Raw genomic sequence first — 27,874 nt, forward strand, 5'->3', positions numbered from 1 at the left:
ACCTCTATATGTCATACTCAGGGTGTCACAGGTCCATTTGCTGATGTTTACCTGCCCAAAGATTCTTCTAATAATTTTTTTAACAAGGGCAAGACCTCAAGTCAGAAGCCAAATGATAGGTAAGGCTTATTGGGTATGGCAATACAGTATTACCTCTACTTATGAACGCCTCTACCTACGAACTTTTCGAGATATGAACCGTGTGTTCAAGATTTTTTTGCCTCTACTCACAAACCATTTTCTACTTATGAACCATCGCTTCTCTCTCGGCTCCTGCTGCGAGCAACGGCCAAAACAGCATGTTGGAGGAGCTTCATCTCACCTCCAAAATCACCCCTCCAACACTTCCTATGCCGCCCCAAATCACCTCCAAAATCACCCCTCCAAACACTTCCTATGCCGCCCAAATTGCCTCCAAAATCACCCCTCCAAAAGCTTCCTATGCCACCCCAAATCGCGTCCAAAATCACCCCTCCAAACGCTTCCTATGCCTGCCCAAATCACCTCCAAAATCACCCCTCCAAATGCTTCCTATGCCGCCCCAAATCGCCTCCAAAATCACCCCTCCAAACACTTCCTATGCCACCCCAAATTGCATCCAAAATCACCCCTCCAAATGCTTCCTAGGCCACCCCAAATTGCCTCCAAAATCACCCCTCCAAACGCTTCCTATGCTGCCCCAAATTGCCTCCAAAATCACCCCTCCAAACACTTCCTATGCCACCCCAAATTGCGTCCAAAATCACCCCTCCAAAGGCTTCCTATGCCACCCCAAATCGCCTCCAAAATCACCCCTCCAAACGCTTCCTATGCCGCCCTAAATTACCTCCAAAATTACCCCTCCAAACGCTTCCTATGCTGCCGCAAATCACCTCCAAAATCACCCCTCCAAACACTTCCTATGCCGCCCCAAATCGCCTCCAAAATCACCTCTCCAAACGCTTCCTATGCCGCTCCAAATCGCCTCCAAAATCACCCTCCCAAATGCTTCCTATGCCACCCCAAATTGCCTCCAAAATCATCCCTCCAAACGCTTCCTATAGTGCCCCAAATCATCTCCAAAATCACCCCTCCAAACGCTTCCTATGCCGCCCCAAATCGCCTCTAAAATCACCCTTCCAAATGCTTCCTATGTCGCCCCAAATTGCCTCCAAAATTACCCCTCCAAACGCTTCCTATGCCGCCCCAAATCACCTCCAAAATAGAGGTTTCAGAGGCTGAAAAAAGAGCCTCTGAAATGGAGTTTCTGGGCCTGGAGAAAAAGCCTCTGAAATGGAGGTTTCGGGGGCTAAAAAAAAGAGCCTCTGAAACAGATTTCAGGGACTGAAAAAAACCTCTTGAACAGAGGCTGGAAAAACAAGGTGTAGAGCTCAGAATCAACAGACCTGTTGCTAAAGTTCACCTCTGAGAACAGCTGATTGAGGGTATTCAGAGGTCAATCCACCCACCAATCAGCTTTTTTCTTATTTTCCTCCCCCAAAATTGTCTTATACTCCGATGCATTTTATAATCCGAAAAATATGGTACTTGATCACTACATTGCTTCTTATTACAGTAATTCCCATCCTTAAGCAGACCAACTGTGATCAGAAATGTTCTGTGCTGACAATTACAAATGGGATACTCTTCCCTCACTAGGTGAAAATCAGTGGTGACAAATATTGGATTAATATTCTGAAATATTTATCAGCCAATATCCCGACTAAAGAAAGTGATGCATTCCTTCTTTTGGCTAAAACAAGTTGTGCAAATAGTCGATTCATTTTTGGGTCACTAGCTGCCATCTGCATTTGAATGTTGCAAAGAATTAATAATGTGTGGCCCTCTGAATATTCTGAGGCTGCTATTCCTCTAATCTTACATTAAATATGTTAAAGGGTTAAATAAGGTCCAGGAGGGAAGTGTTTTTAATAGGAAAGTGAACACAAGAACAAGGGGACACAATCTGAAGTTAGTTGGGGGAAAGATCAAAAGCAATATGAGAAAATATTATTTTACTGAAAGAGTAGTAGATCCTTGGAACAAACTTCCAGCAGACGTGGTTGGTAAATCCACAGTAACTGAATTTAAACATGCCTGGGATAAACATATATCCATCCTAAGATAAAATACAGGAAATAGTATAAGGGCAGACTAGATGGATCATGAGGTCTTTTTCTGCCGTCAGTCTTCTATGTTTCTATGTACTGATCACACTGGTTGGATTGCTGTGAATTGCAATTTGGCAATAGCCTCCCTCTAAAAACTGAATATTTCCTTTACCTAGCTACTCCAGGAAAATGCTCTCATTTATCCACTCTTTTACCACATAGTAGTTTAACACTAATACTGTACTGTATTGCGCAATGTGCTCTTTGTTCCGTGTGTCCTTCATCCTTTATTGCCTAGGGGCCAATCCGCATTTGCTGAATAGCTACAGATCACCACTGCCCACCCCTTCCCAGCTTGGTTTCTATTTTCAAAGCTCATTTGCAAGTTTGTGTCTAAGATGCAAGTGGCCACAATCTATGGTGAGTCATCAGAGATGAACCCTGGTAGTTATGCACAGATGAGCTATCAAGCACAAGCCACAATTATCATAACATTAGCCTGGCGGTGTCGATTCATCCTGAATCACATGTAATGGCTCGATATTTGTGATGAGAATTTGAATGACAGAGCAGAAGTACAACATTGCCAGTTACTTTCAGGGAAGTGAGGGATGGTGAGACGATTTAGATTTCCAGAAACATTTATTCTGGGAGCACAGACAGGGTCAGAAATAGACGCTGCATGAAGAAATCAAACTGTTTTGTTATCTCACTGTTCCACTGCCATATTTTATTAAGACAGAGCAAATGGAAGCCAAATGTTACCTTTGTACTCGGTACACTCGGGTCCAGGGAGGCACGAGGGCAAGAATTCTTGCTACCAAATCCACAAGGGTGCTTGGAGGGTAACTTTTGTACCTCCCAGTTTTCCAGAGTTCATAGAGGCCAGTGCCACGGATCACAAGAGTTGGGTATAGCTTCATGCCATCTGGGCGAAAGGCAGGATTCTCAAAAAACTCCTGAAGAAGAAACAACATGTAAGAGATATTAGTCTTAGTGCAATGGCTCACCATGGCTGGACAGTTCAACAACTCATCATTCTGACAGACACATGGAGATGGGAGTGGGGAATCTGCAGGGTCCAGTAGCAGGGAGATTTTGTCGCAAAACCTCATCAGGCCATTAGATAGGCCTTGGAGGGAGAGACATTCATTGAGTACAGGCCGTTCCATCATCACACTAAAAAACTCTCCTCTGTGTGCCTACTGTTCTGGTTTCTGGTAGAAATTTAGCAATTACAAATAACTCTTATTAAGTGCATTATATCATGAATAAAGAAACTCCATTTATATCTCTGCTCTTCTGGAATTCAAACACATTTCATACATGTACTTATCTGTTGGTCCATTATCTCCCTTGACCGCATTTCTCACATTCCTTCTCCTTCTCCACTTAACAAGATTTATTTTCCTAAATGCATAATCTCTAAAAACAGCAGCCCTGACTGTCAATCAACACAAAATACTTTTGCTTACTTGGGACTGCAAGAAAAAACTCAATTTTTCTCATCGGCAATGTTGAAACTCCACCCTTTTTCCCCACTGACTCCCTGACGTGCCAAATACATCACTACAGTATTTAACCCATTCCTCTCCTTAATATCTTCTTCCAGACCTCTGTTCTCTACGTTTTTGGGCCCTTCTGAATTTAGGGTTAACCCAACGAGCGTCTGATTCTCCCTCGCTAGATCCTGAACTCATAGCCCCATCTTGTGGCTGGCCTCCCACCTGTTCTACTACCTGTAACTCCGGCCCCCCCACTAATTCATAAACACTATCTGAATCAGAGTCCTCAATATCTTCATCATCCTCCAACTGACCAGGAGTATGTACAACACCTACCAGGTGAAACTCCTGTTGCACCACACCACCCATGAGCAGAGGTGGGCTGCTAAGGTGGAACTGTGATGTGTGTTTGCCCCCGTGGGTCTGAGTGCTAGCAGAGTCTAGCGCAATTATGCTACTGCACCTGGGCAGGTAACAAAACGGACACACAGGTGTGCCACACAAGATGTCCTAAGGCTATAATTTTTTAAACCATGGATTTAATGCTATTTCAGAAGAGTACTAAATCTTTTGAAATCTGCGTTTAAAAATAGCTGCCTTAACAACTGACAGGTAGTCCTCCCTCAGGGCAGTATGCAGCACTGCATTAGGTGAGCTGATTTTAAACATGAGTTTAATGTTATCGGGGTTGTTTGACAGTTGAAGATGGTAACCGCCAATCACAACCTGTCTAGTTTGGAGTCTTATGTTTTTCTTCTGTGCCACACAGACCAATTCTTCACAAAATGTTAACGGATAGAATGTGATGCGCAAGTTACTGAGATAGCTGCTATCTCAAAATGCCTTTAAATTGTGATTTTAAAAAATCCAGTGAGCAACAGGCTTGACAGTTCTTCATAATGATTATCTAAAACCTCCATGTTCAGGTATGTAAGTATGTAAGTGAACAACTGCTATGGAAGAACAGCAAAACAATGAATATATGGTTTTCAGGAAGCCCTACAGTAAATCTAACAGACATAGGTTTGCAATCATGGGAATCAAGATGATGGAAAGATCTTTAGTCAATAACAATTTTCACACTGTAATGGAACAGAACAGCCTTGCAATAGCTACTGATCATACTTGGGAGATATAACACTTGCTCAGGTCAATGTGCTTAAAGTCCAATGCATAGTAAGTCTTTTTATAAACAAAACTCCTGGAGATGGAATTGTATATTTTGATCTCCAAAATGTTATATTTTAAATGTTTTGATCCAAAGCAAGCAATACTACTATGTTTCAAAGGGCTCACTTTATCCAAAAAATCTGTACTACCACCACCTCACCCTCAGCAGCATAGAAACAGAGAAACAAAGAAGACTGACGGCAGAAAAAGACCTCATGATCCATCTAGTCTGCCCTTATACTATTTTCTGTATTTTATCTTAGGATGGATATATGTTTATCCCAGGCATGTTTAAATTCAGTTACTGTGGATTTATCTACCACGTCTGCTGGAAGTTTGTTCCAAGGATCTACTACTCTTTCAGTAAAATAATATTTTCTCATGTTGCTTTTGATCTTTCCCCCAACTAACTTCAGATTGTGCCCCCTTGTTCTTGTGTTCACTTTCCTATTAAAAACACTTCCCTCCTGGACCTTATCCTTTAACATATTTAAATGTTTCGATCATGTCCCCCCTTTTCCTTCTGTCCTCCAGACTATACAGATTGAGTTCATGAAGTCTTTCCTGATACGTTTTATGCTTAAGACCTTCCACCATTCTTGTAGCCCGTCTTTGGACCGGTTCAATTTTGTCAATATCTTTTTCTAGGTGGTCTTCAGGACACATGCCAGATATTCTATAAGGGTCATAAGGGTTTCCCAGCACAAGTCAATTTATTTTAATCTTTTCCAACACCCCCCCCCCTTCCACTATTATTACCATTAATGACATCAACACAGCTCATTCTTTCACAGCCTTGTAAACCCGCTAGCATAAATAAGCAGGATGCAAATTGTACAAATTAGTAATGTGGATGGCAAAACAACTGCTGTTTTCCCTTTATTGTGAGAGGATGGCTACTCAGCTGTACAGTTACAGCTTTTCTTCCAGGGGCCAGACAAACAGGTGATTATCTTGCTTTGGCAGGATAAATATCTATGGAATTGGTTTACTGCTCACTCTGAGTAACGTAACAAAAACAGTCAAACAAGGGAAAACTGAAATGGATGAGGAGGTGACAATGTTATAGAAAATGGATGGATCTCTGTAGGTGAAGATTAGGCAGGCAGGTAGAATAAACAGGAGCTTTCAGGAGAGTCAGGAGTTAAAACTACAAAGACCACAATGGGCTTCTCTCAAACTTTTAAACATTAAACAAGCTTTCTTTGATGGGTTTTTGCTACTGTGCATTTTGATGGGTTCTTAAGGACTATTGTTTTTTGTTAAAAATTCAGGTTTCGCACTGCAGGGGCCAGGATGGCTCCAGCAATAAATTGGAACTTTGACGCATCAATGAAGAGTCAGGAGGCAAAATGACATCTTGTGGGAAGGCACAAAGCCTGGTATCTCTTTTTATTATCCTCAAGTTGCATACCATTAGTTATCAGGTTACATCTCACTGGATATTAGGAAACACTTTTAGAGAATCCCATTGGTTGGTTGATGCATGGGGGGGGTTTCATGATTGCCTTGTGGGCAATTTTTATTTATTTTTATTTATTTATTTTGTCCAATACACAGTAATATACAATGAAGCTTATAGAGATATAGTAGAGAAGAAATATGAGATATAGGAGAGACTACAGGACAGGGGACGGGACTACATGGGGCTACCTTTGAAAAGTGTTCAGAAACTTCAGATCGTGCAGAATGCAGCTGCGAGAGCAGTCATGGGCTTCCCTAAGTATTTATTTATTATTTATTTATTACTTAGATTTGTATGCCGCCCCTCTCCGAAGACTTGGGGCGGCTCACAACATGTAGAAACAAATCATAAGTAAACAGACAAATTTAAAAATATTTAAATATTTAAAAAACCCCATATGCTAACAGACGCACACACAGACATACCATGCATAAATTAAACATGCCCAGGGGGAGATGTTTCAGTTCCCCCATGCTTGACGGCAGAGGTGGGTTTTAAGGAGTTTACGGAAGGCAGGAAGAGTAGGGGCAGTCCTAAAAGTATGCCCATGTTACACCAACACTCCGCAGTCTGCATTGGTTGCCGATCAATTTACGGTCACAATTCAAAGTGTTGGTTATAAAGCCCTTCATGGCATCGGACCAGAATATCTCCGAGACCGCCTTCTGCTACACGAATCCCAGCGACCGATTAGGTCCCACAGAGTCGGCCTTCTCCGGGTCCCGTCAACTAAACAATGTCGGTTGGCGGGCCCCAGGGGAAGAGCCTTCTCTGTGGCGGCCCCGACTCTCTGGAACCAGCTCCCCCCAGAGATTAGAACTGCCCCTACCCTCCTTGCCTTTCGTAAACTCCTCAAAACCCACCTTTGTCGTCAGGCATGGGGGAATTGAGATATCTCCCCCAGGCCTATATAATTTATGTATGGTATGTTTGTAGGTATGTCTGCTTAAAAATGGGGTTTTTTAACTATTTTAAATTGTAAATTGTAAATTATTAGATTTGTCATGAACTGTTTTATTGTGTTGTGAGCCGCCCCGAGTCTACGGAAAGGGGTGGCATACAAATCTAATAAATAAATGAAGGCACTCTAGTGCGCTTATGTACGCCCCTTACTGACCTCTTAGGAATCTGGAGAGGTCAACCGTGGATACTCTGATCAATTCATGTTTTTGCTTTAAAAGTCCATTGCCTATGTGCAGTTTTGGGGTATCTCTTCTCTCCAGGGTTGATCAAGGAGGAAGTCTGTTTTTAGGAAAGGAGGTATTTGTGGAATGTCACGTAATCAGTTGTTGATCTGGTGCCTACAGAATATCATGTCGGCCTTATCATGGTTTGCCAGCGATAGACTTGATGCCATTCTGGCTCCACAGTACTCTGACTTGGACCCTGATTTAATTTGGATGCTACCTGGAACCTTGACATCTTGTCCCATAAAATTCAAATTTGTATGTGGGTCATCTCCTCTGCACTCCCTAGATTTGTGCAATGTTCCAGAATCATCAGGCATTAAATTGTGGAGATCATACCACTCAACAAGAGTGAAGATATAGCAAAAATGTATTTCCAACTGATGAATTAAACACCTCTGAAATACATACTGTCTCTGGATGCTCCCTCGTTCTTGCTCCTTGCTATTCATTAACATTTCTGATTTTTTATTTAGCGAGGCACTTTACATTGAGATTAACCCGACAGACCTCATTTCTTTTCTGGTTTTTAAAAATTGCTTTTCAAAACCATCTAGGTCAGGAGCTATCATCCAATAACAGCGTAAAATGTGTGGCTTCACCATCTGGGTACCAAGGATAACCTTTCTAAACGTCAACAAACGTTATCAAAATATTGAGTATCAGGATGTATAGTATACCTAAATGTGGGTGCAAAGTGAAAAACACGAAGGATAAACGTCACTAGAATTTCTTACCCACGTACATTCTTGAAATGAAAACCAAAACCAAAAAACCCCAAGTTTAAAGCTAGAATGAATATTATTTTGAGATATTGCTTATACAGTAATACCTCGTCTTACGAACTTAATTGGTTCCAGGACAAGGTTCGTAAGGTGAAAAGTTCGTAAGATGAAACAATGTTTCCCATAGGAATCAATGGAAAAGCCAATAATGCGTGCAAGCCCATTAAGAGAATCCAAAATATTAAAAATATTTTTAAAAAAGCAGTGGCCAGACAAAGCTGAAGGGAACGGAGTGGGGGGAGGGAGTCCCAACGAAAAGAGCCTCTCTTGAGCTCCATGAGTCCCTGCCTCCCGTTTTTGTCCCCCCCCACTCTGCTCATCTCCCCCACACCTTTCTCCTCCCCTGAGCTCCATGAGTCTTTTCTTCCCGTTTTTTCCCACCCCACTCTGCTCATCTCCCCCACACCTTTCTCCTTCCTTGAGCTCCATGAGTCTTTTCTTCCCGTTTTTTCCCACCCCACTCTGCTCATCTCCCCCACACCTTTCTCCTCCCTTGAGCTCCATGAGTCCCTGCCTCCCGTTTTTGTCCCCCCCCACTCTGCTCATCTCCCCCACACCTTTCTCCTCCCCTGAGCTCCATGAGTCTTTTCTTCCCGTTTTTTCCCACCCCACTCTGCTCATCTCCCCCACACCTTTCTCCTTCCTTGAGCTCCATGAGTCTTTTCTTCCCGTTTTTTCCCACCCCACTCTGCTCATCTCCCCCACACCTTTCTCCTCCCTTGAGCTCCATGAGTCTTTTCTTGCCGTTTTCCCCACCCCACTCTGCTCATCTCCCCCACACCTTTCTCCTCCCTTGAGCTCCATGAGTCTTTTCTTCCTGTTTTTTCCCACCCCAGTCTGCTCATCTCCCCCACACCTTTCTCCTCCCTTGAGCTCCATGAGTCTTTTCTTCCTGTTTTTTCCCACCCCACTCTGCTCATCTCCCCGACACCTTTCTCCTCCCTTGAGCTCCATGAGTCTTTTCTTCCTGTTTTTTCCCACCCCACTCTGCTCATCTCCCCCACACCTTTCTCCTCCCTTGAGCTCCGTGAGTCTTTTCTTCCTGTTTTTTCCCACCCCACTCTGCTCATCTCCCCCACACCTTTCTCCTCCCTTGAGCTCCATGAGTCTTTTCTTCCCGTTTTCCCCACCCCACTCTGCTCATCTCCCCCACACCTTTCTCCTCCCTTGAGCTCCATGAGTCTTTTCTTCCCGTTTTCCCCCCCCCACTCTGCTCATCTCCCCCACACCTTTCTCCTCCCTTGAGCTCCATGAGTCTTTTCTTCCTGTTTTTTCCCACCCCACTCTGCTCATCTCCCCCACACCTTTCTCCTCCCTTGAGCTCCATGAGTCTTTTCTTCCTGTTTTTTCCCACCCCACTCTGCTCATCTCCCCCACACCTTTCTCCTCCCTTGAGCTCCGTGAGTCTTTTCTTCCCGTTTTCCCCACCCCACTCTGCTCATCTCCCCCACACCTTTCTCCTCCCTTGAGCTCCATGAGTCTTTTCTTCCCGTTTTTTCCCACCCCACTCTGCTCATCTCCCCCACACCTTTCTCCTCCCTTGAGCTCCATGAGTCTTTTCTTCCCGTTTTCCCCACCCCACTCTGCTCATCTCCCCCACACCTTTCTCCTCCCTTGAGCTCCATGAGTCTTTTCTTCCTGTTTTTTCCCACCCCAGTCTGCTCATCTCCCCCACACCTTTCTCCTCCCTTGAGCTCCATGAGTCTTTTCTTCCTGTTTTTTCCCACCCCACTCTGCTCATCTCCCCCACACCTTTCTCCTCCCTTGAGCTCCATGAGTCTTTTCTTCCTGTTTTTTCCCACCCCACTCTCCTCATCTCCCCCACACCTTTCTCCTCCCTTGAGCTCCATGAGTCTTTTCTTCCTGTTTTTTCCCACCCCACTCTCCTCATCTCCCCCACACCTTTCTCCTCCCTTGAGCTCCATGAGTCTTTTCTTCCTGTTTCCCCCCCCACTCTCCTCATCTCCCCCACACCTTTCTCCTCCCTTGAGCTCCATGAGTCTTTTCTTCCTGTTTTTTCCCACCCCACTCTCCTCATCTCCCCCACACCTTTCTCCTCCCTTGAGCTCCATGAGTCTTTTCTTCCTGTTTCCCCCCCCCCATTCTCCTCATCTCCCCCACACCTTTCTCCTCCCTTGAGCTCCATGAGTCTTTTCTTCCTGTTTTTTCCCACCCCACTCTCCTCATCTCCCCCACACCTTTCTCCTCCCTTGAGCTCCATGAGTCCTTTCTTCCTGTTTTTCCCCAGCCCACTCATCTCCCCCACACCTTTCTCCTCCCTTGAGCTCCATGAGTCTTTTCTTCCTGTTTTTTCCCACCCCAGTCTGCTCATCTCCCCCACACCTTTCTCCTCTCTTGAGCTCCATGAGTCTTTTCTTCCCGTTTTTCCCCACCCCACTCTGCTCATCTCCCCCACACCTTTCTCCTCCCTTGAGCTCCATGAGTCTTTTCTTCCCGTTTTTTCCCACCCCACTCTGCTCATCTCACCCACACCTTTCTCCTCCCTTGAGCTCCATGAGTCCCTGCCTCCCGTTTTTGTCCCCCCCCCCTGCTCATCTCCCCCACACCTTTCTCCTTCCTTGGGCTCCATGAGTCTTTTCTTCCCGTTTTTTCCCACCCCACTCTGCTCATCTCCCCCACACCTTTCTCCTCTCTTGAGCTCCATGAGTCTTTTCTTCCCGTTTTTTCCCACCCCTCTGCTCATCTCCCCCACACCTTTCTCCTCCCTTGAGCTCCATGAGTCTTTTCTTCCCGTTTTTTCCCACCCCACTCTGCTCATCTCCCCCACACCTTTCTCCTTCCTTGGGCTCCATGAGTCTTTTCTTCCCGTTTTTTCCCACTCCACTCTCCTCATCTCCCCCACACCTTTCTCCTCCCTTGAGCTCCATGAGTCTTTTCTTCCTGTTTTTTCCCACCCCACTCTGCTCATCTCCCCCACACCTTTCTCCTCTCTTGAGCTCCATGAGTCTTTTCTTCCTGTTTCCCCCCCCACTCTCCTCATCTCCCCCACACCTTTCTCCTCCCTTGAGCTCCATGAGTCTTTTCTTCCTGTTTTTTCCCACCCCACTCTCCTCATCTCCCCCACACCTTTCTCCTCCCTTGAGCTCCATGAGTCTTTTCTTCCTGTTTTTTCCCACCCCACTCTCCTCATCTCCCCCACACCTTTCTCCTCCCTTGAGCTCCATGAGTCTTTTCTTCCTGTTTCCCCCCCATTCTCCTCATCTCCCCCACACCTTTCTCCTCCCTTGAGCTCCATGAGTCTTTTCTTCCTGTTTTTTCCCACCCCACTCTCCTCATCTCCCCCACACCTTTCTCCTCCCTTGAGCTCCATGAGTCTTTTCTTCCTGTTTTTTCCCACCCCACTCTCCTCATCTCCCCCACACCTTTCTCCTCCCTTGAGCTCCATGAGTCCTTTCTTCCTGTTTTTCCCCAGCCCACTCATCTCCCCCACACCTTTCTCCTCCCTTGAGCTCCATGAGTCTTTTCTTCCTGTTTTTTCCCACCCCAGTCTGCTCATCTCCCCCACACCTTTCTCCTCTCTTGAGCTCCATGAGTCTTTTCTTCCCGTTTTTCCCCACCCCACTCTGCTCATCTCCCCCACACCTTTCTCCTTCCTTGAGCTCCATGAGTCTTTTCTTCCCGTTTTTTCCCACCCCACTCTGCTCATCTCACCCACACCTTTCTCCTCTCTTGAGCTCCATGAGTCTTTTCTTCCCGTTTTTCCCCACCCCACTCTGCTCATCTCCCCCACACCTTTCTCCTTCCTTGAGCTCCATGAGTCTTTTCTTCCCGTTTTTTCCCACCCCACTCTGCTCATCTCACCCACACCTTTCTCCTCCCTTGAGCTCCATGAGTCTTTTCTTCCCGTTTTTTCCCACCCCACTCTGCTCATCTCCCCCACACCTTTCTCCTCTCTTGAGCTCCATGAGTCTTTTCTTCCCGTTTTTCCCCACCCCACTCTGCTCATCTCCCCCACACCTTTCTCCTTCCTTGAGCTCCATGAGTCTTTTCTTCCCGTTTTTTCCCACCCCACTCTGCTCATCTCACCCACACCTTTCTCCTCCCTTGAGCTCCATGAGTCCCTGCCTCCCATTTTTGTCCCCCCCCCCGCTCATCTCCCCCACACCTTTCTCCTTCCTTGGGCTCCATGAGTCTTTTCTTCCCGTTTTTTCCCACCCCACTCTGCTCATCTCCCCCACACCTTTCTCCTCTCTTGAGCTCCATGAGTCTTTTCTTCCCGTTTTTTCCCACCCCTCTGCTCATCTCCCCCACACCTTTCTCCTCCCTTGAGCTCCATGAGTCTTTTCTTCCCGTTTTTTCCCACTCCACTCTCCTCATCTCCCCCACACCTTTCTCCTCCCTTGAGCTCCATGAGTCTTTTCTTCCTGTTTTTTCCCACCCCACTCTGCTCATCTCCCCCACACCTTTCTCCTCTCTTGAGCTCCATGAGTCTTTTCTTCCCGTTTTTTCCCACCCCACTCTGCTCATCTCCCCCACACCTTTCTCCTTCCTTGCGCTCCATGAGTCTTTTCTTCCCGTTTTTTCCCACCCCACTCTGCTCATCTCCCCCACACCTTTCTCCTCCCTTGAGCTCCATGAGTCCCTGCCTCCCGTTTTTGTCCCCCCCCCACTCTGCTCATCTCCCCCACACCTTTCTCCTCCCTTGAGCTCCATGAGTCTTTTCTTCCTGTTTTTCCCACCCCACTCTGCTCATCTCACCCACACCTTTCTCCTCCCTTGAGCTCCATGAGTCTTTTCTTCCTGTTTTTGTCCCCTCAACTCTGCCCGTTTTTGCGATCCTGGGATTCCCCTCCTGGGATTTCCCTACAGCATCGCGTTTTTGCAGAAGTCAGGAGGTGGGGTTTCCCATGGAGGGGAGCCTCGGGGGATCCCAGGATCGCAAAAACTGGTGCTTGGCTTGCAACGAAAGTCTGGAGGCGGTGCATCCCAGTGGCAGCGGCAGGTTCGTAAGGTGAAAAAAGTTCGTAAGAAGAGGCAAAAAAATTCCAAACCCTGGGTTCGTATCTCGAAAAGTTCATATGACGAGGGGTTCGTATCACGAGGTACCACTGTATACTGCTTATATAAAAAAATTGTCAGGACAGTTGGAAGTTAGTGCTTTACCTACATTTATGTAAAGAGGAATGTGGAGATTGTAGAGATTCCACAGCCTGGCGAAGAGGATTGCTTGGGGTGGGGGAAGAGGACATGATTGACAGTCTTAAATCTAGCTAGTTGTCTGAGAATTCTTCACTATCATTTAGACTACACTATTTACTATTACTAAAGTAACAGTGTACTATTACTACACATTAACTCTGCTTGCAAAAAAAGTAGTATTTTGACAAGTTGGGTGATTCCTTGCAAAGGCAAATGAGTTCCTGAACCAAAGACTCTGACACAGCTGACTTTCCCCCTGCAGTTATCTCAGAGATTTTAAATGTCATTGATGTTACAGCAACAATTAATCCAAAGGCAGAGCAGAGGGGAGGATAGCAAAGGTTTATCATTCAACTCTCAAAATTGTCCCTAGGCACTTTCAGTTGATGAGTCATAAGCAGCTCAAGGAGGAGGAACAGTTTCTACCATTCATCAGCTTTTAAAAGAAATGAAGGTGCAAGACACAAATTGCAAACTGCTTATAGTCTTTCACAGAGGTTTTTAAAAAAACCCATAGAAAGCTGTTCCACGTAGTTCATGACAGAGGCAGATGTACCTAGCACATGTCCCCAGTTTGTTTCCCTTGTGCTATTCGCTGAGTGCCAAAGATAAGAGATCTGAGCACATGGAACAGAACAGAACATCATTAGCTGTTGGTACAAAAATCAATATATTTTCCATGCTATGTGAAATGTATTTATTTAATTTAGACATCATTCCCAATCTACAATTCTGAGTCATTTAAATCCAAGTCTGTAGTTTTTGTTGAAAACAAGAAAGGAACCAGCAAAATTTTATTTTCTGTATAGCCCTATAAATGCAATAATGCATGGAAAAGTTGGGGCTGTACTGAGACAGGTTTTTTTTTAATGATGCTTTGTTGTAGAAACCAGGGGTCCCCAATCCCCAACTATCAGATCATCGCCTATTTGCAACCAGGCAGCACAAGTAGCGGGCTGGCATGCACCCACACATTTATTTCATTTATTTTGTATTTATTTGTTTTGTCAAGTACGTATTGGTAATATTCAAAGATATAATAATATTTATATACATGATACTAGTAAGAGGGAAACATTAAGACAGGAGACGGAAGGCACACTGATGCACTTATGTTATTACTGACCTCTTAGGAATGGGGTGAGGTCAACAGTGGATACTCTAAGGGTAAAGTTTTTTGGGTTAGGTGCATAGTTCCCTCTAAGCTGAGCAGTGAGCAATCGCTCACTTAAAAATCATCATCAACTCAGAGTTTTCCAAACCTGCCCAGAAGCTGAGAGGGAAATTTTATTATTATTTCTGTGTCGCCCAGTCCCGAAGGGACTGTCGCTCAGACACTATACTTTTCCGCCCACCCCAAAAAAAATTTAGAGAGAACACTGGTTAGGTGATGATACTACAGAGTTTGGAAGTGAGTTCCATGCATCAATTACTCAGTTACTAAAGTTGAATTTCCTGCAGTCGAGTTTGGAGCGGTTTACTTTAAGTTTGTATCTGTTGTGTGCTCGTGTGTTGTTGTGGTTGAAGCTGAAGTAGTCGTGGACAGGAAGGACGTTGTAGCAGAAGATTTTATGGGCTATGCTTAAGTTGTGTGTAAGGCAACGTAGTTCTAAGATGTGCAAACCTAGGATTATAAGTCTAGTTGCGCAGGCTATTCTGTTGCGAGTGGATGCAACAGAACCTGCGCAACATGCCACACAACTGTGTGACGTCAGAAAAAGACCTCATGCTCCATCTAGTCTGCCCTTATACTATTTCCTGTATTTTATCTTAGGATGGATATATGTTTATACCAGGCATGTTTAAATTCAGTTACTGTGGATTTACCAACCACGTCTGCTGGAAGTTTCTTCCAAGCATCTACTACTCTTTCAGTAAAATAATATTTTCTCACGTTGCTTCTGATCTTTCCCCCAACTAACCTCAGATTGTGCCCCCTTGGTTCTTGTGTTCACTTTCCTATTGAAAATACTTCCCTCCTGAACCTTATTGAACCCTTTAACATATTTAAATTTTTTGATCATGTCCCCCTTTCCCTTCTGTCCTCCAGACTATACAGATTCAGTTCATGAAGTCTTTCCTGACAAGTTTTATGCTTAAGACCTTCCACCATTCTTGTAGCCCGTCTTTGGACCCGTTCAATTTTATCAATATCTTTTTGTAGGTGAGGTCTCCAGAACTGAACACAGTATTCCAAATGTGGTCTTATCAGCGCTCTATACAGCAGGATCACAATCTCCCTCTTCCTACTTGTTATACCTCTATATGTTATACTCAGGGTGTCACAGGTCCATTTGCTGATGTTTACCTGCCCAAAGATTCTTCTAATAATTTTTTTCAACAAGGGCAAGACCTCAAGTCAGAAGCCAAATGATAGCTAAGGCTTATTGGGTATGGCAATACAGTAGTACCTCTACTTACGAACGCCTCTACCTACGAACTTGCGCAAGTCAAGCTGCGTGTGCATGAATATGTGTGCTGGCCTCCCGCTTGCGTAGGCTGAGTGGCATGCACATGTACCCACTGGCCTGCAGCTTGCAGAGACTGCTTCTCCTCTGCCTCCCGCTGGGCTGCTAAGCCGCAATGGCTGGGGACCCCTAGCATAAACCATAACTCTTGGACCTCACTCATTCTAAGTCACAATCCACAAATAAAAGAAAATCTATTAAGGCTTTACGTCTTTGGCTTCCTTTAGCATGTCACAGGAATTATTGCTTATATCTTAGACCAGGGATTAGCAATCTTTTAGACCCCAGGGACCACTAAATTCAAAATTTAAAATCCGGTGGACCACTAATTTTTTTTAAAAAAAATAAATAAATAGTATTTAGTGCAATATAAAAAAATAAAAATAATTTTTCCAACAAAATTTTCTCATCCATGGACCACCAGTTAGTGACCACTGCCTTAGACACTATCAAAAGAATGTATAATCTCTACGATCAAGGGAAAACATGGAGTCTAAAAACATTCAGTGGTTTGCTGCCCAAATGCTTCTGTCAAACTGGTGCATCAGTTGGTGATAAATTAACATCTTGCCACACAATCTATAGAAGGCCTGATGTTTATGGGAACTTGAGAGGGGTGATTTCAGGAGGGACAGATGCAGCCACAAAGCATTCTTTAAAGTGGTTCAAGGACATCCTATACCCACCCACCTGGGCGGAAGTGGAGGAAGGACTTGCCACGCTGGCACAATCTGAGTGGGCAACGTGACAAGTTTGGGGGTGGGGGACAAGGGATGTGAACTTTCAACTGAGTGGGAAACTCAGATCAAGGTGTCAGGAATGGCTCTGGAAATGAATTGAAACTCAGATCAAGGTGTCAGGAATGGCTCTGGAAATGAATTGGAACTTTGAGGAATACTTTGATTCCGACTCTGATTTAGTTTGGGTGTTACCTGGAACCTTGACAGTTTATTTATCAAAGGAAAGAAAGAACAAGGATTAGAAGACTGAAAGAGACATTCTGAGCCACTCTCTAGAGCAGTGTTTCCCAGCCTTGGCAACTTGAAGATATTTGGACTTCAACTCCCAGAATTCCCCAGCCAGCGGCTGGCTGGGGAATTCTGGGAGTTGAAGTCCAAATATCTTCAAGTTGCCAAGGTTGGGAAACACTGCTCTAGAGACTATGTTTATATTAGGATTCCCCCCCCCCTTCCAAACTACCATACTCCTTTTTGTTGTGTTAGCTTTTCCTGTCAAACCAATCTTTTGTTTGTTTGATTAGGAGAGTCATTCTGATGGATGGAGGGGCAGGGGGACAGACCCAGGGCTGGGTCCCTTTGCATTATTTCTTTCCAACATTCCATTGGGCTGGAAACAATTAAAAAAAAAGTAGACTATTAAATTGTTCAGAGTTTAACTGACTGCAATTTGGTTGAGTAATTAAAGTTATTATTTCAGGCATTTATGGAATAAAGCTCTTGGAAATGTTTTTCAAATTACTGGTGCCAATCACCTTGTGTCTTTCCTCTAATAATCTAAGACTAGAAAGGTAAAAATATCTTCTTGTACAGTTTTTTATTTATTTATTTATTTATTTATTAATCAGATTTGTATGCCGCCCCTCTCCGCAGACTTTTTCCTTCTGCAAAAATGGCAGGTTTTCAAGGGGATGATTTGTCAGTTTAATAAGTCTTTTAAGAGATTTTTCTTGCATGTGCAATAATGGCAAAAATACCTTTTCTCTGCTCACCCATTTTATTTGCTTATGTAAACATTTTTGGAGGCCTATATCTTAAGGCTTATGAAGTATCGTTGTATCGCTGTAGTATGAAATATGAAAATATTTCTTCCTAATATGGTTCCTAAGATGATTGAATGGCTTATATGTACCTGGACTATCATTAAATGTTGTACCTTACGATTCTGGATGAACTTAATCTTTTCTTTTATGTATACTGAGAGCATATGCACCAAGACAAATTCCTTTATGTGTCCAATCACACGGCCAATAATATTCTTTTCTTTTCTATTCTACTCTTGCTGTTATAGGCTTACTGAAAAGTCTACACCTCCATGAGTTAAGAAACGGGGATAGGAGTGGAAATGATAGAGATAACAATCACTAATTATGATATGGAAAAACAGGATGAAGTGAAATTCCTTCTTTCTCCTGGAGAATACTACAAATTTTTAACAGCATATTTACTATTTGTTTATCCTGCATTTCTTACAGGACCTCAATATATTGTAGATTATCTTATCCAGGTTTATCCTCATAAGAATCCTAAAGACATTATTTGGTTTCCTAGGGTCATCTTATCTTGGCTTATTATCTTATCTTAGTTTAGCACTTGAACCATTACACTGTTTTGTTACATTGTTATCCAAGCTGTATGAAAATCTAGGTTATTTAATGAATAGGAATAATTGATGGTTAAGATAACCAACAAAAGAAAGAAAAAACTTTTTCACAACTTCACTGTTAACTATGGAATCTGCTTTCAAAAAATCTAGCAATGGAGATTACTGTAAAGGTTTAAATAAAATCATGAAGGATAAAGTTACTAATGGCAACTCTTTTTTGCAATGTATCTTCATCGTCCCTTCCTCATATCATGGTCAACCCATTTCTTGCTATCAATTTTTGGAATATGAATATTGTACTCATATTCTTCTTAGAGACTTCCATAATTACTACTATAAAAAGAGAATGCTGGATTAGAAAGGATCAGACTGATTAATTATGGTTCTTCTTATTTTATGGTATTTGATAAAGCTAGATAAATATATCTAAATTTCATGAGGTTTTAATGTGGGACTTTCTATTGCTAGCAAGCACCGTGGGTTGCTACAACATCAACGGAGATTTCTAAATTCTGAAGAGAGAATTTCAAAAGCAACTTTTTGTTTACAGTGTAATAATAAACTGTGCACATAAGCAACGCATAGTTCCCAACTCTGTTCCAGAACTTCTATTGTAAACAATTAACATCAATAGGACCGAAATTAGAGAAAACTAGAGAAACAGAACGAATATCCCTTCAAGTGCCTCAGATTCAGCAGGGGAGTTTATATCATGATCAGATTAATAGCTGGCATAAATCAACTGCTCACCAAAATTAATGAGGTTTTTAACACAGCCAGCATTTCAAGACTACATTAGGCAATAAAAGGCACACGTGTGTTGTCAAATGCAAGAAAAATGAGGTGACCTGGGGGGGAAATAGAAGGGGGGGGGCATCCATGAATCACCCATGCTGTCAAAACAGCATTGAAATAAGTTCTACAAGTGGAAAATGCACACTTGAGATTCCTCCGTCTGCTGCTTTGTGGTCTTTTGTGTCAGGGTTCCAAATAGCATCTGAAACTAAATCAGAGTCCAAGGCATAGCGTTCCTCAAAGTTCCAATTTATTAGCAGAGCCATGCTGGCACATTTGTGAGAAACCCAAATCTGAAGTACTGTGGGTTTCTCCATCCAGTTTGAAGTTCATTCCCTTGTTCCCACACCCAAAAGTTCATCACATGGCCCGGTCTGGTTTTGCCAATGTGTCTGGTCCTACTATCAACTTCCGGGCAGGTGCCGAACAAAGGATGACCTTGAGAACCTAGAAGGAATTGTTATGTCTGCAACCCTTATGCAGCAGCCCCTCCCAAACTCCGAAGCACTAATACATTCTACATTCTCATATTTATTTATTTATTTATTTATTTATTTATTTATTTATTTATTGGATTTGTATGCCGCCCCTCTCCGGAGACTCGGGGCGGCTAACAGCAACAATAAAGCAGTGTACAATAGTAGTCTGATGTTAGAAACAATTAAAAACCCATTAATATAAAAAACCAAACATACATACATACATACATACCATGCATAGAATTGTAAAGGCCTAGGGGGAAGAGGGTCTCAATTCCCCCATGCCTGACGGCAGAGGTGGGTTTTAAGCAGCTTACGAAAGGCAAGGAGGGTGGGGGCAATTCTAATCTCTGGGGGGAGTTGGTTCCAGAGGGCCAGGGCCGCCACAGAGAAGGCTCTTCCCCTGGGTCCTGCCAAGCGACATTCTTTAATTAGATTTATTGGATTTATATGCCGCCCCTCTCCGCAAACTCGGGGCGGCATATAAATTGGCGGGACCCCCGAGAAGATCCACTCTGTGGGACCTAACTGGTTGCTGGGATTCGTACAGCAGAAGGCGGTCCCTGAGATAATCTGGTCCGGTGCCATGAAGGGCGTTATAGGTCATAACCAACACTTTGAATTGTGATCGGAAACCGATCGGCAACCAATGCAGACTGCGGATGGCTTCGGACTGACATTTTAACTATAAATTATCCCTTTTCTTAGACTTGTCTTTGTTTTAATATAATGAATTCTCATTTTATCAGATCTTCATGGAAAAGACTTCACATGAAGCAAAGCAAAGCAAATCTCCACTATGATCTATATTGCTTGTATAAAGAAGTAATTACTTGAATGATACAGATATGTGGCTTGCATCTTCATTGATGTGATAGCCACATTATGCAAATGCCAGAAATGAATGTGTATTTATTTATGTAAAAATTTACACGATGTCATCACACATGTGTGTCCAAAGCTAACCTACTCTGGTTCTTTCTTCACTATACTCAATCGGTCTACTAAAATGAAATAAAATAAAACACTTCAGGTAAGGCAACGCGTGACCTATTAAAATATAACTGCCTATTGAAATTCTCTAATGAATGTTGTACAGTGGTACCTCTACTTAAGAATGCCTCTACTTAAGAACTTTTCTAGATAAGAACCAGGTGTTCAAGATTTTTTTGCCTCTACTTAAGAACCATTTTCTACTTAAGAACCCGAGCCCGGAAAAATTTCCCAGGAAATTTGAGAGCGGCACAAAGGCCTGGCCAGTTTCCTGCCATTCCCCCTTCAATCCCGGCCATCTCAGGCTTTTCTGGGCTGCCAGAGGAGCTTTTTGGTGGCGCTTAAGGAGGCTTTGGCAGTCCAGAGCAAACGGAGGGAGGTGTGTGCTCCTCCTCGCCGCCTCAGAGTCCCTCTTTTTTTTTTAAGCCTTAAAGTTTTGAATTTTTTGGATTCCCTTCACCTCACTGTCTTCCTTTGGCAGCGACTGTCCTCCTCTTCTTCCTCCTCTTCCTCCCACCCAAATTCTGAGCTTTTATTTCTTTCCTAATGGGTATGCACACATTATTTGCTTTTACATTGATTCCTATGGGAAAAATTGCTTCTACTTTTTGAAAGTTCAAAAACAATGTGCTTTATCACAAAATTCAAAGAAACAAAGCACCCTTTTTGTATTGCGGAGAGGGGCGGCATACAAATCCAAAAAATAAATAAAATAAATAAATAAATTGCAAAGAGCACTCGTCCCAAAACAACCTTGTAGGCTTTACAATCCCCTTAATCAGTCCTTAAGTACTTAGCTAGCAGCTGTGAAGAAACATCACAGCCCTCCTTCTTCCACGAAGTGAGATACACACACTTTGCTCTGCTTTGGTTTCAAAGTCGTGAAAAATCAACAAACAAAGTCCGGAAACAGCAAGGGACAGTCCTGATGAACAACGATCAGATAATCTTCTACAATGGCCAAGCCAGCACGCTGCTATTTATATCAGCAGCTCTAATTGCTGGAGCCTCACCCAAACACAGGTGGCCTCTCTTATCTCCTGTAATATTTCTTCAATTGGTCTCTTCTATGCATAATTCTGCGCCTGCGTGGGTCTAACACTTCCTCATCCAAATCGACCGAAGATAATGGAGATTGGCTTCCTGGGCTGTGTGCCAAGCTCCCCTCTTCCAAGTCACCCTCACCTTCTTCTTCGTCTGAGGAAACTGCACTACCTGACTCTGTCGGCAATAAAACAGGCCTATGACATGTTGATGTTTCCCCTGCATCCACCTCCACATTCCTTGGGGCAGGAGCTGGGCCAGAGCCAACCACAACACTAATGATGTGATGGTCATTTTGAAAAATTCTTTTTTAGCGAGCACCTAGAAGCCAAGGGAAACATACGTGCCAAGTTTCTAGTTTGTAGGTTTTACAATTCTGGAGAATTCATGATGTGTGAGAGGTATTTGGCTTTTATATATCTAGATTATGAGAAACACCTCTGGTATGCATATGCTACTTTGTCTCCAATCTATGCTCTCTTTTTCTCCCCCTTTTGCTAAAGTGAACTCTGATTCAGTTATAATCTTGCTAAACAGATTTCTGCATAGCTTACTCAACTACAGCTTTGTAATGACTCTTTGTCCAAGTAATCACCACCGCTTTGCTAAACATTTGACTTTAAGATACAGTCAGGATGATTTTTTTGTGTCAAATATTCAAGCGTCTGATGAAAAGGTTTGGTGATAAAAGGATACTCAAAAGAAAGATCAAATTTTCATTGGCTGCTTTATTCTTCTCCTTCTCCAGGCAAATGAGCCTGATTGTCTCATGAGTCTAAGGGAGCGATCAGAGATAAATTTAAAAAAGAGTAAATTCTTACCACAAATTGGTTGATGTCTCTCTCAAGTCCCATGTTGGGGAGATCCGGCATCATATGCGCTACCACCTTGAATCCAGCATCTTTGGCTAAGTGGAACGATTCACACACAGCCTTTACTGTATGGCCCCTGGAGTAAGGAAATTGTTGAGAAACTTATATAAATTATGTTCCCCATGATGAAAACCTCTTGAGTAAACATTTTAGAATATCCGGATACAAAATGCTTTACCTTCTAAATATTATAAAAACTAATAGAATCTATAAATAACAACATTAAAGGATCAGTATAACCACAAAATCAATAAGCATGGAACAAAGAAAGGCCTGGAAACTTGTTCTAGACAAAATAATTCTAAACATATTGGCCATGTTGGTTTTCTATGTCCCATTGTCCAAAAAGAAGTACAGTGGTACTTCTACCTAAGAACGCCTTTACTTAAGAACTTTTCTAGATAAGAACTGGGTGTTCAAGGTTTTTTTTGCCTCTTCTTAAGAACCATTTTCTACTTAAGAACCCGAGTGTTACTGGAAGGCTTGGAATACTGTTCATAGCCAAAAATAGTGTATTTACTTCCGCATCTCTACTTTGCGGAAATTCGACTTTCGCGGGCAGTCTCGGAACGCATCCCCCGCAAAAATCGAGGGAACACTGTACATTGTTAATAATATTGTTACAATTAAATTTCAAAAATTATATATCTCTATCTCTTATTTCTATCATAAGCAAAGTACTAACAGGCTCAAACTCAACCCTGACAAGACGGAGTGGCTGTGGGTCTTGCCTCCCAAGGACAATTCCATCTGTCCGTCCATTACCCTGGGGGGGAATTATTGACCCCCTTAGAGAGAGTCCACAACTTGGGTGTCCTCCTCGATCCACATTAGAGCACCATCTTTCAGCTGAGGCGAGGAGGGCGTTTGCCCAGGTCCGCCTGGTGCACCAGTTGCGGCCCTATCTGGACCGGGAGTCACTGCTCACAGTCACTCATGCCCTCATCACCTCGAGGTTTGACTACTGCAATACTCTCTACATGGGGCTTCCTTTGAAAAGTGTTCGAAAACTTCAGATCGTGCAGAATGCGGCCAGGAGAGCTATCATGGGGCTTCCAAGATCTGCCCACGTTTTTGCCAACATTCCGCGGTCTGCACTGGTTGCCGATCAGTTTCCGGTCACAATTCAAAGTGTTGGTAATGACCAATAAAGCCCTACAAGGCATCGGACCAGAATACCTCCGGGACCACCTTCTGCTGCACGAATCCAAGTGGCCAATCAGGTCCCACAGAGTTGGCCTTCTCTGGGTCCCATCGACTAAAAAATACCATTAGGCGCGACCCAGGGGAAGAGCCTCTGGAATCAACTCCCCCCCGAAGATTCGAATTGCCCCTACCCTTCCTGCCTTCCGCAAGATGTTGAAGACCTATCTATGTCACCAGGCGTGGGGGGAATAACTATCTCTTCCACCAACACCACCTTTTTTCCTGACTATAATATATGAGAATGGGGTGTGTTCTGCCAGCTCTCTGCACGAGCCTCTAATTAAATGCAAAGGTAGCCAAAACAGACACACACACGTGAAAAGTCAAGAATACTTCCTTTATCCATAGAAAAATAGAAGCAAACCCCCCTTTTTGTATTCAAAGGGCTCACTTTCAAAGCAACCAGACTTGAATGCAGTGAAATAACAAAAAAACCAAACTCAAAGCAATTAACAAGTAGCTGTGAAGTCGGCACAACTACTCTCCTTCAGAGGTTGTCCAAACTCACATGTTTAACTATGATTTACGTTCAGAGGCCTGATATCAAAACACATAGTCCTTGGAGAATCCGGAGAGTCAAGCCACATCTACTATTACGAACAGATAATCTTCCACATGGAGAGGCCAGCACACTGCCCATTTAACAGCAGCTCTAATTAGTTGAACCACACCCAACCACAGGTGAACTCTCTTATCTCTTGTAATACCTACATAGCGACTCTCTTCTATTCATGGCCCTTCACATGCATGCATCTATAACTGCCCTGGTCAGACTACATCTGGAATACTGCATACAGTCTGGGAGGAACCCTACTTAGCAGTAGTGACTGTGAAAGGGATCTCGGAGACTTGGTGGATAATCAACTAAATATGAGCCAGCAATGTGCAGCAGTGGCTAAAAAGGCCAACACAATCCTAAGCTGTATCAACAGGGGGATACACTCCAAGACCAGAGAGGTATTAATACCACTCTATAACACCCTGGTCAGACCACATCTGGAGTACTGCATTCAGTTCTGGTCACCACACTTCAAAAGAGACATTAAAACTCTGGAGAAGGTGCAGAAAAGAGCAACCAAAATGATTAGGGGACTAGACACCAAGAATTATGAAGAGAGATTGCTGGAACTGGGCATGAATAGCCTAGAGAAAAGAAGGACCAGGGGGGACATGATAGCAGTCTACAGGTACTTGAGGGGTTGCCACAGAGAGGAGGGAGTCACGCTGTTTTTCAGGGCACCAGAGGGCCAGATGAGGAACCATGGTTGGAAGCTGACCAAGGAGAGATTCAACCTAGAAATAAGGAAGAACTTCTTGACAGTCAGAATGATCAACCAGTGGAACAGCCTGCCAGCGGAGGTTGTGAACTCCCCAACTTTGGACATTTTAAAGAGGAGATTGGACTGTCATTTGGCTGGGGTGCTGTAGGATTTCTTGTTTAAGCAGGGGGTTGGACTTGGTGACCTGTAAGTTCCCTTTCAACTCAAATAAACAAACAAACAAACAAACAAATACTCTTTCCTCCTTCTATTTTCTCCACAACAATCACCTGTGAGGTGAGTTGGGCTGAGAGGGTGAGAGAGATATTGGCCCAAAATTACTTTCATGCCTAAAACAGGATTGAGGAAAAATCTGGCCTGCACATTCCCTACATGGCTTACAACTCTTTTGCACTTCACAAAATTGTCATTTCCTATATTATTTCAATCAATTTTCTGCCACATTTTTCCAGATATGCTTGACAATCTATCCCCCCTCCCTTTTCAGAATATTTCTGCATTCAATTGTAATTTTCTGCCCCCCCCCTGCCGTTTTTTTAAACGTAGGAATAACAACGGCACTCTTACAATATTGAAACATTTCAATATTTTGACAGTGTTAATGCTTCTCTTTCATTACTTTTTGGAAGCAAAACTAATGTTTCTTGGCATTCATTTCAACTGCTCTCTGATGTATTGTTATCACTTCCATACAGATCTCTAAATTATATTCCTCTGAGCATTTTTTTCAGTTCAGTTTCATCGCAAATAATTTCATCGCTTTTATTCCTAACGAGCTGTACCCGGCCACGTGTTGCTGTGGCTCGGTCTGGTTAAGTGGAAAAGAAAGTGCACATTTACATTTTTGAATAACAGAGTTTGAAGGGATCTTGGAGGCATTCTAGTCCAACCCCCTGCTCAATTATGTCATAGAGTTTGAAGGGTGCCGATCGGTTTCCGGTCACAATTCAAAGTGTTGGTAATGACCTTTAAAGCCCTACATGGCATTGGGCCAGAATACATCTCGAACTACCTTCTACCGCACGAATCCCAGCGGCCGATAAGGTCCCACAGAGTTGGCCTAATCCGGGTCCCGTCGACCAAACAATGTCGTTTGGCGGGCCCCAGGGGAAGAGCCTTCTCTGTGGTGGCCCCGGCCCTCTGGAATCAACTCCCCCCAGAGATTAGAATGGCCCCCACCCTCCTTGTCTTTCGCAAATTACTCAAGACCCACCTTTATCGCCAGGCATGGGGGAGTTAAGATATTCCTTCCCCCTAGGCCATTACAAGTTATGCATGGTATGTTTGTGTGTATGTTTGGTTTTTTATAATAAGGGTTTTTAGTTGTTTTATTAATTGGATTGTTACATGCTGTTTTTATCATTGTTGTTAGCCGCCCCGAGTCTGCGGAGAAGGGCGGCATACAAATCCAATTAATAATAATAATAATAATAATAATAATAATAATAATAATAATAGAGCAGGGTGACATTTGTACACCTCTCCCCCTCCCTGTCACCCCGTGGTTTAAGAGACTGGCCCAACCCATCTGCCAAAATACAATAAGACTGGCCTACCTCGCAGGGTTCTTCGTTCCACCCAAGCATACAATACTTAGGAGAAAAACCCCACGGTTTAGTATCCAAATCTACTTTAAGAGCAATTTTCAAAACAATCAGTGAGCAATCAGAGATTTTAGACCATGAGCAAACAAACATTTACATTTGTATTTATATAGATTGCAACATCTACAGAATTATTCAGCCAGTAGGTGGCAGTGTTCAGTTTGCATCTATGGTTATAATCTATGGTTCCCTTTATGTTCTGAGGTGATTTTTCTGTGGCATTTAAAAACACAAACAGACTTTGAAGGGATCTTGGAGGTCTTCTAGTACAACCCCCTGCTCAATTAATTCAGAATAACAGAGTTTGAAGAGATTAACATTACACAGCAGGTTGACATTTGTACATCTCTCTCTGTCTCCCTCCCTGTTCCGCTTTAAGAGACTGGCCTGACCCACCAGCCAAAATACGATAAAACCGGTCTACCTTGCAGGGTTCTTGGTTCCACCCAGCCTACCTTGCAGCCAAACCGGGTTCCTTTATTTTCTGTGGAGACTTTCCTGAGGCAGTTAATCAGCAGCCAAACAAAATGTGCCTGCTATGTTTGTCACCAGTCTCCATGCAAAGCAAATGCCTGTTTTTTTCACCAGCCAATCAAAATGTGTCTATGGTTTTCACCAGGAAATCCTAGGTTTTTGACTATTTTCACCTGTCAGATATGTTGTATCTATATAATATAGTACAGTGATCCCTCGAGTATTGCGAGGGTTACGTTCCAAGACCCCTCTCGATACTCGATTTTTCGCAATGTAGTGGTGCGGAAGTAAAAACACCATCTGCGCATGCGCGCCCTTTTCCATGGCCGCGCATGCGCAGATGGTGTTTTTACTTCCGCACCTGGGAAGACCCAGGGAAGGTTCCTTCCGCTGCCCAGCAGCTGAGGAGCCGCCTGCCTGCCCGCCTGCCCACCGCTTTTCCGCCCGCCGCTTGTCCGCCGCTTGTCCGGCCGCCGCTTGTCCGCTGCCCGCCCGCCGCTCGCCTGCCCGCCGCTCGGTGCACGATCGGGGTTTCCCCTTTGCGTGGGCGGCGGGGAATTCTGGGAGTTGAAGACCCAGGGAAGGTTCCTTCGGCCGCCCAGCAGCTGATCTGCTCGGCAGCGCAGTAGCAGCAAGGAGCCGAAGATGGGGTTTCCCCGTTGCCCACGCAAAGGGGAAACCCCATCTTTGGCTCCTCGCTGCTACTGCGCTGCCGAGCAGATCAGCTGCTGGGCGGCCGAAGGAACCTTCCCTGGGTGCCGCCCGCCACTCGAGAGCAAGAGGGGGAGAGATAGAGAAAGAGAGAGAAGGAAAGAAAGAGATGAGAGAGGGAGGAAGAGAGTGTGAGAGAGGAAGAAGCAAGATAGAGAAAGAGAGAGAGAAAGAAAGATGAGAAAGGAAGGGAGTGACGTCATCGGGTGGAAAAATCGCGATATAGCGTTTCGCGAAGATCGA

At 43.9% G+C, this 27,874-nt stretch overlaps 1 protein-coding gene across 1 annotated transcript in view; it reads right to left on the reverse strand.

The window, feature by feature from the left end:
• ELP3 (elongator acetyltransferase complex subunit 3) overlaps positions 1–27,874 on the reverse strand; it is a 150,462-nt gene that overhangs the window by 61,152 nt on the left and 61,436 nt on the right. Inside the window, exons 9-10 of the mRNA XM_070734881.1 lie at positions 22,306–22,432; positions 2,856–3,049 (exon numbers count right to left, since the gene is read on the reverse strand). Coding sequence (XP_070590982.1) covers positions 2,856–3,049; positions 22,306–22,432 — 321 coding nt within the window. The remainder of the gene's footprint in view (positions 1–2,855; positions 3,050–22,305; positions 22,433–27,874) is intronic.

The sequence above is a fragment of the Erythrolamprus reginae genome, chromosome 1 (assembly GCF_031021105.1).
Source record: "Erythrolamprus reginae isolate rEryReg1 chromosome 1, rEryReg1.hap1, whole genome shotgun sequence".
Taxonomy (NCBI): Eukaryota; Metazoa; Chordata; class Lepidosauria; order Squamata; family Dipsadidae; genus Erythrolamprus; species Erythrolamprus reginae.